This window comes from Rhinopithecus bieti, unplaced genomic scaffold, assembly GCF_001698545.2.
Source record: "Rhinopithecus bieti isolate Rb0 unplaced genomic scaffold, ASM169854v2 scaffold_1673, whole genome shotgun sequence".
NCBI lineage: Eukaryota > Metazoa > Chordata > Mammalia > Primates > Cercopithecidae > Rhinopithecus > Rhinopithecus bieti.
Window position 1 is genome coordinate 9,758,224 of NW_016804690.1, and position 13,850 is coordinate 9,772,073.

General features: G+C 35.1%; 1 protein-coding gene across 3 annotated transcripts in view; it reads right to left on the bottom strand.

Annotated features, from left to right (window-relative positions):
• KCNK2 (potassium two pore domain channel subfamily K member 2) overlaps window positions 1-13,850 on the bottom strand; it is a 242,770-nt gene that overhangs the window by 66,438 nt on the left and 162,482 nt on the right. For all 3 annotated transcript variants that reach the window (XM_017869936.1, XM_017869939.1, XM_017869935.1), the window contains exons 4-5: window positions 7,097-7,257; window positions 4,295-4,481 (exon numbers count right to left, since the gene is read on the bottom strand). In XM_017869936.1, coding sequence (XP_017725425.1) covers window positions 4,295-4,481; window positions 7,097-7,257 — 348 coding nt within the window. The remainder of the gene's footprint in view (window positions 1-4,294; window positions 4,482-7,096; window positions 7,258-13,850) is intronic.

A 13,850-nucleotide genomic window follows, 5' to 3' on the forward strand; every position in this document is an offset into this window, starting at 1 on the left:
AAATAAAAGAATTAAAACAAGAACCATATGATCATCTCAATAGATGTGGAAAGTGGAAAAGCTTTTAATAAAATATAATATCCCTTCCTGATAAAAATCCCCAAGAAATTAGGCATTGAAGAAACATATGTCAAAATAATAAGAGCCTTAATAAAATATAACATTCCTTCCTGATAAAAATCCCCAAGAAATTAGGCATTGAAGAAACATATGTCAAAATAATAAGAGCCATCTATGGCAAACCCACAGTCAACAGCATACTCAATGGACAAAAGCTGGAAGCATTCCCCTTGAAAACAGAAAGAAGGTAAGGATGCCCACTCTCACCACTCCTATTCAACATACACTGGGAGTCCATGCCAGAGCAATCAGGCAAAAAACAAAAACAAAAAGAAAAAAAAAAGCACCCAAGTAGGAAAAGGAGAAGTCAACCTATCTTTCTTCACTAACAATATGACTCAATACTTAGAAAACGATAAAAATTTTGGCTAAAGGTCCGGTAATAAATGAATTAAGTAATATCTGAGGATACAAAATCAATGTACAAAATCAGTAGCATTTTATACACCAAATAACATTCATATCAGAGTCAAATTAAGGACACAATCACATTTATAATAGCCACACACACACACACACACAACAAAAAACAGGAATACATCTAACCAAGGATGTGAAAAATCTCTACAAGAACTATGTAACACTGCTTAAAGAAATCATAGGTAACACAAAAAATAGAGAAATATTCCATGTTCATGGATTGAAAGAATCAATGTTCTTAAAAGGACATACTGTCCAAAGCAATCTATAGACTCAATGCTATTTCTATTAAGCTACCAATATCGTTTTTCATAGAGCTATAAAAGCTCTTCTAAAATTCATATAGAATCAAAAGGAGTCTGAACGGTCAAAGTAATTCTAAGCAAAAAAAAAAAAAAAAAAGCTGGAAGCATCACATTACTCAACTTCAAACAATACTACAAGGGTATGGTAACCAAAACAGCATGGAACTGCTACAAAAACAAATATATAGGCCAGTGGAGCAGAATAGAGAACCTAGAAATAAAACTGCACACCTACAGTCATGTGATGTCTGACAAAGTCAATAAAAATTAGCAGTGAAGAAAGGATTCCCTATTCAATAAATGGTGCTGGGATAGCTAGCTAGCATATAAAGAAGGATGAAACTGGACCCCTAACTTTCACCATATACAAAAATTAACTCAAGATGGATTAAATATTTAAATGTAAGACCTCAAACTATGAGAATCCTAGAATAAAATCTAGGAAACACTACTCTGAACATCAGCCTTAGGAAAGAATTTGTGACTATGTCCTCAAAAGCAATTTCAACTAAAACAAAAATTGACAAATAGGACCTAATTAAACTAAAGTGTTTCTGCACAGCAAAAGACACTCTCAACAGAGTAAACAGACAACTTATAGAATTGGAGAAAATAATTATAACTTATGCATCTGACAAAGGCCTAATATCCGGAATCTTAAAGGAATTTAAACAAATATGCAAGCAAAAAACAATACGATTAAAAAGTGGGCAAAGCACTAAAAAGTGTGCGAAGGACATGAACAGACACTTCTCAAAAGAAGACATTCATGTGGCCAAGAAACATATGAAAAAAAAAACTCAATGTCAATGATCATTAGAGAAATGCAAATCAAAACCACAATGAGATACCATCTCATGGCAATCAGAATGGCTATTATTAAAACTTTAAGAAACAACAGATGCTGGTGAGGCTGTGAAGAAATAAAAATGCTTTTATACTGTTGGTGGAAATGTAAATTAGTTCAACCATTGTAGAATACAATGTGATGATTCTTCAAAGACCTAGAACCAGAAATACCACTGGACCCAGCAATCACATTACTGGGTATATACCCAAAAGAATACAAATCATTCTATCATAAAGATACATGCACACGTACATTCATTGCAGCACTATTCACAATAGCAAAGACATGAAATCAACCCAAATGCCCACTGATGATAGACTAGATAAAGAAAACCTGGTACACATATACCATGGAATACTATGAAGCCATAAAAAGGAAGGGGATGGCATCTTTTACAGGGATATGGATGGAACTGGAAGCCATTATCCTCAGCAAACTAACACAAGAACAGAAAACCAAACACCACATATTCTCACTTATAAGTAGGAGCTGATCGATGAGAACATGGACACATTGGGGGAGCAACACACACTGGGGTCTGTCAGGGGAGCAGGGGTGGGAAAGCAACAGGAAGAAGAGCTAATAGATGCTGGGCTTAAGAATAGCTAATAGATTCTGAGCAGCAAATCACCATGGCACACATTTACCTATGTAACAAACCTTCACATCCTGCACATATATCCTTGAACTTAAAATAAAAGTTGAAGAAAAAAAAAAAAAAAAAAAACGTGGGCAAAGGACATGAACAGACACTTCTCAAAAGAAGACATACAAGTTGCTAACAAACATACAAAAAAAATGCCCCACATCACTAATCACCAGAGAATTGCAAATCAAAACCACAATAAGATATCATCACATACCTGTCAGAATAACTATTATTAAAAAGTAAAAAAATAATAATGCTGGTAAGGTTGTGGAGAAAAGGGAATGCTTACACACTGAAAGTGGAAATGAAAATAGTTCAGCCTCTGTGGAAATCAGTTTGGAGACTTCTCAAAGAATTTAAAACAGAACCACCATTCAGCACAGCAATACCATTACTGGCTATATATGCAAAGGAAAAGAAATCTTTCTAACAAAAAGTCACATACACACATATGTTTATCACAGCACTATTCACAATAGCCAAGGCATGGAATCAATCCAAGGGTCCATCAATGGTGGATTAGGTAAAGAAAATGTGGTATATACACACTATGGAATACTTCACAGTCATAAAGGAGAATAAAACCATGTCCTTTGCAGCGACATAGATGCAGCTGGAGACCATTATCCTAAGTGAATTAATGCAAGAACAGAAAACCAAATACCCTATGTTCTCACTTATAGGTGGGAGCTAAACAATGGGTACTCATGGACATAAAGATGGCAACAACAGACACTGGGGATGACTAGAGTGGGAAGGGAGGGAAGGGGGCAAGGGTTGAAAAACTAACTATTGGGTACTAAGCTCAGTACCTGGGTGATAGGATCAATCTTACCCCAAACCTCAACATCACACAATATACCCAGGGAACAAGCATGCACATGTACCACTATATCTAAAATAAAAGTTGAAATTATTTAACAAAAAAGTCAAAATATGTGCTAAACAAAACAAAAAAGAAATCAGAGGCAGATATTTGGTATCAAAAATTAGAGTGGAAATATAAAATTCTGAACAACCAGTGATTATATTCCCTTCATTAAATAAAAAATAAATACTTAACTCCACCTTTCTGTATACTTCCAGTGTCACAGAGTCACTATTTGTCTTTGCCACTGAACTCCAAGATATGTTGAAGTCCTAATCCCCAGTACCTCAGAATGTAACCTTATTTGGAAATAAGATTCTTAGGCCGGGCGTAGTGGCTTGTGCCTGTAATCCCAGCACTTTCAGAGGCCAAGGCACCTAAGGTCAGGAGTTCAAGATCAGCCTGATCAACATGGTGAAACCCTGTCTCTCCTAAAAATGCATAAATTAGCTGGACCTGGTGGCACATGCCTGTAATCTCAGCTACTCAGGAGGCTGAGACAGGAGAATCACTCGAAACCACGAGGCAGAGGTGCAGTGAGCCAAGATCGTGCCAGTTTACTCCAGCCTGGGTGACAGAGCAAGACTCTGTCTCAAAAATAAATAAATAAATAAATAATAGAAGGCTCTTGTAAATGTAATTAGGTAAGATGTGGTTATGTTATACTTGGGTAGGGTGGGCCTATAATATAATTTGACTGGTATGTTTATAAGCAGAAGGGAATTTGGCTGCAGAGACATAGAGACACAAGAAGAAAAACATGTGTCGAAGGAGATAGAGATGGGAGTGATACAGCTGCAAGCCAAGAATGGCCAAGGACTGATGGCCTCTACCAGAAATTAGGAAAAGGCTAAGAAAAATTCTACTGAGTCTCAGAAGGATCATGGCCCTACTGGCACCTTGATTTCCAACTTTTGTGAGACAAGGAATTTGCTTTGTTTAAAGCCACCTACTTTATGGTACTTGGGTATGGCAGCCCTAGAAAACCCACCCAGCCCTTGTGTTTTGTTATAAACTTAAGTGAAAAATCTATCTAATAAACCCCTATTAGAAGATTAACATGGGTGCCAGGAAAAGCTTACCTGCAACGTAGTCACCAAATCCAATAGTTGTTAGAGTGATAACCACAAAATAAATGGCGTCCAGGGCACTCCAGCCTTCTATGTGTTTGAATATGATCGCAGGCAGAGCCACAAAGAGTACACAGCCAAACAGTATAAATATGATTGTTGAGATGATGCGAATCTTGGTCTGACTAACATTCCACTTCTAGGGATGAGAAAGAAAGGTGTGTGTGTGTGTGTGTGTATGTATATACACACACATATGTATATGGGGAGAGAGAGACAAAGAGAGACAGAGAGAAATTATTTGCATACCTGCAAAGTTAACCTATACAATATTATGAGCAAATTAGCAAGTAAGCATGTTATTTTATTTTCTTTTATACTTCTTTGCTTATGAAAATTAAGTATCATCAATAAATCAATCAATGCTAATAATGATGCTACTTTATCCTCACATAGCTTTACAACAGGTAAAATTCTTTTGAAAAGGCAAATTACATTTGCCCTGAGAATGCAATTTTAGATTTCCATCATTATTTGTTTACCTAAAACACTTTTGAAATATTTCTATTCTATAGTCATACATAAAACTGATTGCATGCCAAATACAATCCAGAACCATATGAAAATGGAGACACTGAAACAAGAATTAAGTATTTACAATTGTTCATTGATAAACGTTAATTTCATAAAGTTTTTTTTCTGTCACTTCCATCACTTTTTCCTATCATTAATTTAATTGATTACAGCATGATACTAACAGCTTAACCTCCACAGTTAGATTCCAACATGAATCAGGTGAATTGTTTCCCTGTTCTATGGTACTAAATTGTATAACTAACAAAGCTATACGAATAGCAAGTAAGGATAAGTCTTCAATATCCCTAGGCCATAGCTGTCATCAGAATACCCATTTTTTTAAATCTCCTTCTCCAATAAAAAAGACTCAATAGTGTAATGTATTAAATGGTATATATAACAGTTTATATCCAGCTTTCTATTTGAGGTTAGTTACCATATATTTTAAGTCTGACTGAATCAGTCCTATTTACTGTAAAAAATATAGGTCATAAACTGCACCATATGAAAATCACAGAATGTTAGAGCTTGAGAATTTTTAAAGGCCTATGAAATCACAGAATGGAAAGGGTACATAGACATTCCTCTAGTCAACCATCCTCATCTTACATGTCAGAGTTAAATGAGTTCATGTTTATAAAGATTATAGAATAATACTTGGTACCAAACACTGAACCATGATCACTGGAATGTCATCACCATAACAGCATGGAACTTGTTTGTTTATGCACTGGTGTATATGCAACATAAAAAAATATTACCCAGCATCTAGGAGGCACTCAACAATTTGTTGAATGAATGAATGAAGAATTCAACATTACCATGTTTATGTCGCCAATTTATCCTCTTGATTAACATAAACAGAGAATTATTTTAAATAAAAGTATAATACAAAAAAGAATAAAACTCCAATTTTGGAATAACTATGTGTTATTCTACTTCAACACAATGTTGAACAAAATGTTTGAGATCTAACTTTGATCTTAAATCTGAAACTTGACTAGTGCTAAAACTGGAACTGTAATCCAAATTGAGAAAACAATACTCAATATTTTATTTCATCAGTAGAGTTAAATATAAATATTTTATTGAACTTTGTGTGAAAGTATAAACATTACTAAACAATGAACAAAATTTATTTGCAATAGTGGTGCTAGAAGTAACAAATCCTTTATAATCCCACCTTCTAACAGGAACAGTTACTTTTTCCATAATTTTCTTCCAAGAACTCAAGCTTATAATCTTAAGAGTAGTAGTATTTTTCACTTAAAATTCTAACAAAAGCATTTTCATTTTTTTGTTGACTGTAATACAACTTGAAGATCTCCACATATACTACACCTTTGGTTCTACTAAATTACGTTGTGTAGATACATTTCTATCAATGGCATTACTGAATTAAGTTATATGATCACCTTTATTATGTTTGCTATTTAGACTACATCTTTCCCAAAGGGGCTTTATAAGGGTATCAAAACAAATTTTAAATAATAAAGTACTGTCAGTCTTTTACTACTTATGTTAAAGTTAAATATATATTGCCACCAACCCTCAGAATGATGCCTCCATAGTACCATTATTCAAGTTATACAAATAAGAAAATGTAGATTTGATGGGATAATAACTAGTTTAAGAGAATATAGCTAGGAGACACTACATATGAAATTTAAATCTGGCTGGACACTGTGGCTCAAGCCTGTAATCCCAGCACTTTGGGAGCCCAAGACGGGCAGATCATTTGAGGTCAGGAGTTCAAGACCAGCCTGGCCAACATAGCGAAACCCCATCTCTACTAAAAAATACAAAATTAGCCAGGCATTGTGATGGGTGCCTATAATTCCAGCTACTCAGGAGAATTGCTTGAACCTGGGAGGTGGAGATTGCAGTGAGCCAAGATTGCACCATTGCACCATTGCACTGCAGCATGGGTAACAGAGCAAGACTATCTCAAAAAAAAAAAAAAAAAAAAGAAGTAAAAGAAATTTGAATCTAAGACTTTTGAATTTCTACTTTTTTCTGTTTATACTTTTGGGTTTTTCTCATGCATTAATTTATTCATTCAGATTAAGTATAACCATAATTAAAATACAGTGAGTTACATGCCAATAGAGATACATATAAATTGTTATGGAAACCCTAATAATTGAATGTCTAATTGTATCTGAGGTGACAGAAAAGATGTATTTTTTTAAAAAATCAAACAATAAATATATGTAGTTAAATATCTATCATACTCACAATAAACGTATCTTCCACTTTGGCAATTCCTTTTCCAAATATTGTGCCTAGTTGATCTCCAACTCCAGCCAAGAGGAAACCAAAGAGGGGAATTCCCAGTAAGGCATAGATGATACAAAATATTTTGCCGCCTTCTGTGCGTGGTGAGATGTTTCCAAATCCTTTAAAAAAATTACATTGTTTATAAATGAATATAGTTGTTTAAAACATATGAACTCAAGATTGATTCAGAAACTCCCAAATATTGCATGATATCAATAATTGATTTTGACTAGTTAAGAATCTGCTTGTATTACATACTATTTTAATATGTTCTAATACAAGATATTCTAAGCAAATATTTCAAAATATACAAAGTACAGTTAATATTCCAACTAAACTTTGAGATGATGAAAACTGAGGTGATAACACATGCAATAATGTTTTCATTATTATTATTCACTATTTTTTCAAAATAATATTTTCATTAAACATTTCTTTTTTCTTTCTTTACTTTAAGTTCTGGGATACAATTGCAGAATGTGTAGGTTTGTTACCTAGGTATACGTGTGTGCCATGATGATTTGCTGCACCTCTCAACCCATCATCTAGGTTTTAAGCCCTGCATACTCTTCCTCCCCTTCCCACCACCCCGACTCATCCCAGTATATGTTGTTCCCCTCTCTGTGTCCATGTGTTCTCACTGTTCAACTCCCACTTATGAGAGAGAACATGTGGTGTTTGGTTTTCTGTTCCTGTATTAGTTTGCTGAGGAAGATGGCTTCCAGCTTCATCAATGTCCCTGCAAAGGACATGATCTCATTCCTTTTTATGGCTGCATAGTATTCCATGGTGTATATGTACCACATTTTCTTTATCCAGTCTATCATTGATGGGGATGTGGATTGGTTCCATGACTTTGATACTGTAAATAGTGCTGCAATAAACGTATGTGTGCAAGTGTCTTTATAGTAGAATGATTTACAATCCTTTGGCTATATACCCAGTAATGGGACGGCTGGGTCAAATGGTATTTCTCGTTCTACATCCTTGAGGAATCACCACACTGTCTTCCACAATGGTTGAACTAATTTACATTTCCACCAACAGTATAAAAGTGTTCCTATTTCTCCACAACCTCTATTATTACTTTACTTTTTAATAATCGCCATTCTGACTAGCGTGAGTTGGTATCTCTGTGCTTTTGATTTGCATTTCTCTAATGATCAGTGATGTTGAGCTTTTTTCATATGTTTGTTGGCTGCATAAATGTCTTCTTTTGAGAAGTGTCTGTTCATATCTTTTGCCCAGTTTTTGATGGTTTTTTTCTTGTAAATGTGTTTAAGTTCCTTGTAGATTCTGGATATTAGACTTTTGTCAGATGGGTAGATTGCAAAAATTTTCTTCCATTCTGTAGGTTGTCTGTTCACTCTGATGATAGTTTCTTTTGCTGTGAAGAAGCTCTTTGGCTTGATTAGACCCCATTTGTCAATGTTGGCTTTGGCTGCAACTGCTTTTGGCACATTAAACTTACTTCTATCTCTTTATTGCTGATAATCCTGCTGACTATAAAGCTTTTGTTATCATTCAGAACACACTGAGAAGACTATATCGCCTTAATTTGAGAGTCTTCAGATATGCTTAAGTTATTTAAAGATGAAAGTTTAGTAGCAACTTTAAAATATTTTATTAAAGTATTTACCAAAAGCAATATCCAAAACGTAAAATTATTAAACTTCTTTAAAGTTTTAAAGATCGTGAAGCCTTTCCAGTTTTGTGCAAGGATATCTACTTGTTACTAGTCAAGTAGCTCAACTTCATTCACTTTTAATGGCAGAAGAACCACACATATATGCTTGGGTTAAAGAATGTACTTCTAGAAGTACACAGAGTACCTCGTTCCAGCAGCAAACCTCTTACTGTCCTTCATATTAAATTAATTTGGAACTTTGATTTTAGTTATCTCTTACTCAAAAATGTGAGCAAATATGTTGGGATTTTTGTTGTTGTTGTTACTTTCCAGTTTAATGACTATTGTAGTCAAAGATTATGGGCTGTGTGATTTTTACTTGTTGGAATCCATTGAGATTTTCCTTGTGGCTTTATTACGGTCAATTTTTGTATTTAATTGTTATTTGAAAAGAATATGAATGTTGTATTTGTTTGATACAAAAAGAACATGGAGTGAGGGTGAGCTAATGTTTAGTCATTTTAACCCATATATTTTTCCCTACAATATTTCCATCTTTCTCTTCCTCCTACTGAGTCAATTCTGTGTTCGTTGCTAGTCAACTCATCTACTGAGAGATTTGTTTTTAATGTATCTAATGTTCAAGAACTTTGACTATTTTTTCCATTAGCCTGTTCTTATGCCATGAAAATAATAATTATATTAATTTCCTTTTCAGTGTTGAACCATGCAGTAACTCAATTCCTTGAGGAAAATCCTACACTTTCTTTACTTAGGACAATTTCTATGAGTAGTTGAGAATTCCTGGTCATATCCTCATACTTGTAAACACAATACAATACTAGATTGGTTAGTATTTGTAGTTGAAATTTATTTTCTAGCCTCAGTGAGAATCATGATTGTTCTGGTAGTATATGGAAGATTCTGGTTCAAGGAGCCCTGGCTGAAGTAGTGCTGGTGAAGGAGGGGAGACTGGAGTCTGGACTTTCAAGCAGGAGTGCATTGTACAGGATTTCTGGGGACAGGTTCTCCTAATTCTCATAGTAACCACCAATGTACAGCCATCTTACTGTTTCTCAGGCCTGCTGCCTGCTCTGGGAATATCTGTAACACAGCTCTGTTTGGAAAATACAGCTTGATTGTGGAGGCAAAGACTGGAGGCAGTACCAAAAAGTTAGGATTAGTAGTTCCACAGAACTTGAAGTAATTTATAGGCTGACTGCCCTTGGACCCATTTCTGCTTTTAATTTTGGTGACTTTATGAAGTTCTCTTGGAAATTTTCATTTTTTGAATCCTCTGTTTTGCTTCTATAGGGGATGTGGGCTCCTCGACTCAAGAAGGGTTCATGGTCCCTCCGCATCTATACGACTCATAACATGCCCAAATCCACTCCTGTTGTGTCAGTCACAATATTTTCCCTGCCCTCGAGCACACTATGGAAATTAAAAAAAAATTTTTTTCTATGCCTCTGTCATCTCAATGCAACTTTTTGGTGATGTGAGGTAAATGCATGTTTTCATAAACAAGGAATTCAATCTCTGAATTTACCAGTCTTTTAAGATGTTAGATATTGATTATCTAACAAAAATTCCACAGGTTTACAATAAGGTAATCACACATCATGTTAAAACCATTTTACGTCAGAGCCTAAAATTAACTGATTGAAAGATATCAGTCAAGACAAAACCTAGCAAGAGTTTAGCAGTATATGATAGACATTCCTGGAACCATCATTCCTTAGTTATGTGACCTTGGGAAAATTATTTCCTCATCTGTTAACAGGACATATTGTTATTACATACTTCATTGAGCTTTAAGTGCTAAAATTAACTGATTGAAGGATATCAGTCAAGACAAAACCTAGTAACAGTTTAGCAGTATATTATAGCCATTCCTGGAACCACCATTCCTTAGTTATGTGACCTTGGGCAAATTATTTCCTCATCTGTTAAAAGGGCATATTGTTACTACACACTTCACTGAGTTTTAAGTACCAAATAAAGTACTATGTGAAAAGTGCTTACTCTATTATACTATATGTGTTCAATATATGTTAGGTATGGTAATAACTCTTATAATCACTATTAATAATAATATTTGTAGAAGCAAAGGTTAGAAGATCAATGTATTTAGCCTCATCAGTATGCAAACTATTTAATAGCCAGGTTAATGCAGTCATGACTATACATTGTTCTTCCACTATGTTGTGAATGTTTTGTCAAATTATGGATGTCATTCTTCATACGGGACATTGGCAAAATAGCATGTTCTATATTAAGCAACTTTTCACATATGAAAGTTGAAGGAATTGGAGGTGTTTGTGCTGAAGAAAAGAAGGCTGAGAGTAGAAAGACACAGGTTAGCTGATTTCAAGTATGTGAATGATTAAAACATGGACAAGGAAACAGACCTATTCTGATGTTTCGAGGCAAAGAACAAAAAGCAATTGGTGCAAGCTATGGAAAGCGAACTCATGCTAAAGTAACTGCAGTCAAAATAGAGTAAATGACTATAAGAGTCAGACAGAAGCAAGATAATCACTTGCAGTGTTTAATACTTTGGACTAATGGTCTTCTGGGATTCCTTATAATACAAAGTTGTTATGAATCAGTGGGCAAATGTACATGCATAATAAGAGTAAGGTTCTCTAATATCTGCTTTAGCCATGGATTGCAATTACTCATTCATACATTCAAAATTTTTTATTAAGCATCTACTATTTGCCAGGCACTTTGCTAAGCACTAGGGGTGCAGCTATGAAGTAGACAGACCTGATCTCTCAAGTTGACAATCCAGTGAGGACACCTGAAAGAGACTGATACAAAAGTGTGATAAGTGTGTGCCACAGAAAGTACAGAATGTTCCTGATGTACAGGATATAAGAGAATGAGACATGCTGCACACAGTAAGTGACCCTGAAGCTGTGATCTGAATCTGAGTAGAAGTTACTCAGGTAGCGTAAATAATGAAATTAAGGCAGAAATAAATAAGTTCTTTGAAACCAATGAGAACAAAGACACAATGTACCAGAATCTCTGGGACACAGCTAAAGCAGTGTATAGAGGGAAGTTTATAGCACTAAATGCCCACAGGAGAAAGTGGGAAAGATCTAAAATCGACACCCTAATATCACAATTAAAAGAACAGAGAAGCAAACGCACACAAATTCAAAAGCAAGCAGAAGATGAGAAAAAACTAAGATCAGAGCAGAACTGAGGGAGATAGAGACAAGAAAACTCTTCAAAAAAATCAATGAATCCAGGAGGTGGTTGTTTGAAAAGATTAACAAAATAGATAGACCACTAGCTAGACTAATAGAAAAGAAAAGAGAGAAGAATCAAATAGACACAATAAAAAATGATAAAGGGGATATCATCACTGATCCCACAGAAATACAAACTACCATCAGAGAATACTATAAACACTTCTACTCAAATACACTAGAAGATCTAGAATAAACGGATAAATACCTGGACACATACACCCTCCCAAGACTAAACCAGGAAAAAATCAAATCCCTGAACAGACCAATAAGAAGTTCTGAAATTGAGGCAGTAATTAATAGCCTACCAACCAAAAAGCCCAGGACCAGACAGATTCATGGCTCAATTTTGCCAGAGGTACAAACAGGAGCTGGTACCTTTCCCTCTGAAACTATTCTGAACAATAGAAAAACAGAGACTCCTCCCTAACTCATTTTATGAGGTCAGCATTATCCTCATACCAAAACCTGGCAGAGACACAACAACGACACAAAACAAATTCAGGCCAATATCCCTGATGAACGTTGATGCAAAAATCCTCAGTAAAATACTGACAAACTGAATCCAGCAGCACATTAAAAAGCTTATCCACCATGATCAAGTCAGTTTCATCCCTGGGATGCAAGGCTGGTTCAACATACACAAATCAATACATGTAATGCATCACATAAACAGAAACAATGACAAAAAAACCACATGATTATTTCAATAAATGCAGAAAAGTCCTTCAATAAAATTTAACTCTCCTTCATGTTAAAAACTCTCAATAAGCTGGGTGCTGATATAACATATCTCAAAATAATAAGAACTATTTATGACAAACCCATAGCCAACATCATACTGTATGGGCAAAAGCTGGAATCATTCCCTTTAAAAACCTGCACAAGACAAGGATGCCCTCTCTCACCGTTCCTATTCAACACAGTATTGGAAGTTCTGGCCAGGGCAATCAGGCAAGAGAAAGAAATAGAGGATATTCAAATAGGAAGAGAGGAAGTCAAATTGTCTCTGTTTGCAGCTCACGTGATTGTATATCTAGAAAACCCCATCGTCTCAGCCCCAAATCTCCTTAAGTTGATAAGTAACTTCAGCAAAGTTTCAGGATATAAAATCAATGTGCAAAAATCACAAGCTTTCCTATACACCAATAATAGACAAACAGAGAGCCAAGTCGTGAGTGAACTCCCGTTCACAATCGCTACAAAAAGACTAAAATACCTAGAAATACAACTTACAATGGGTGTGAAAGACCTCTTCAAGGAGAACTACAAACCACTGTTCAAGGAAATAAAAGAGGACACAAACAAATGGAAAAACATTCCATGCTCATGGATAGGAAGAATCAATATTGTGAAAATGGCCATACTGCCCAAAGTAATTTATAGATTCAATGCTATCCCCATCAAGCTACCATTGACTTTCTTCACTTCACATAATTAGAAAAAAATGACTTTAAATTTCATATGAAACCAAAAAAGAGCCCATATAGCCAAGACAATCCTAATCAAAAAGAACAAAGCTGGAGGTATCACGCTACCTGACTTCAAATTATAGTACAAGTGTATAGTAACCAAAAGAGCATGGTACTGGTACCAAAACAGATATCTATATAGACCAATGGAACAGAACAGAGGCCTCAGAAATAATGCCACACATCTACAACCATCTGATCTTTGACAAACCTGACAAAAACAAGCAATGGGGAAAGGATTCCCTATTTAATAAATAGTGTTGGGAAAACCGGCTAGCCATATGCAGAAAACTGAAACTGGACCCCTTCTTTACACCTTATACAAAAATTAACTCAAGATGGATTAAAGA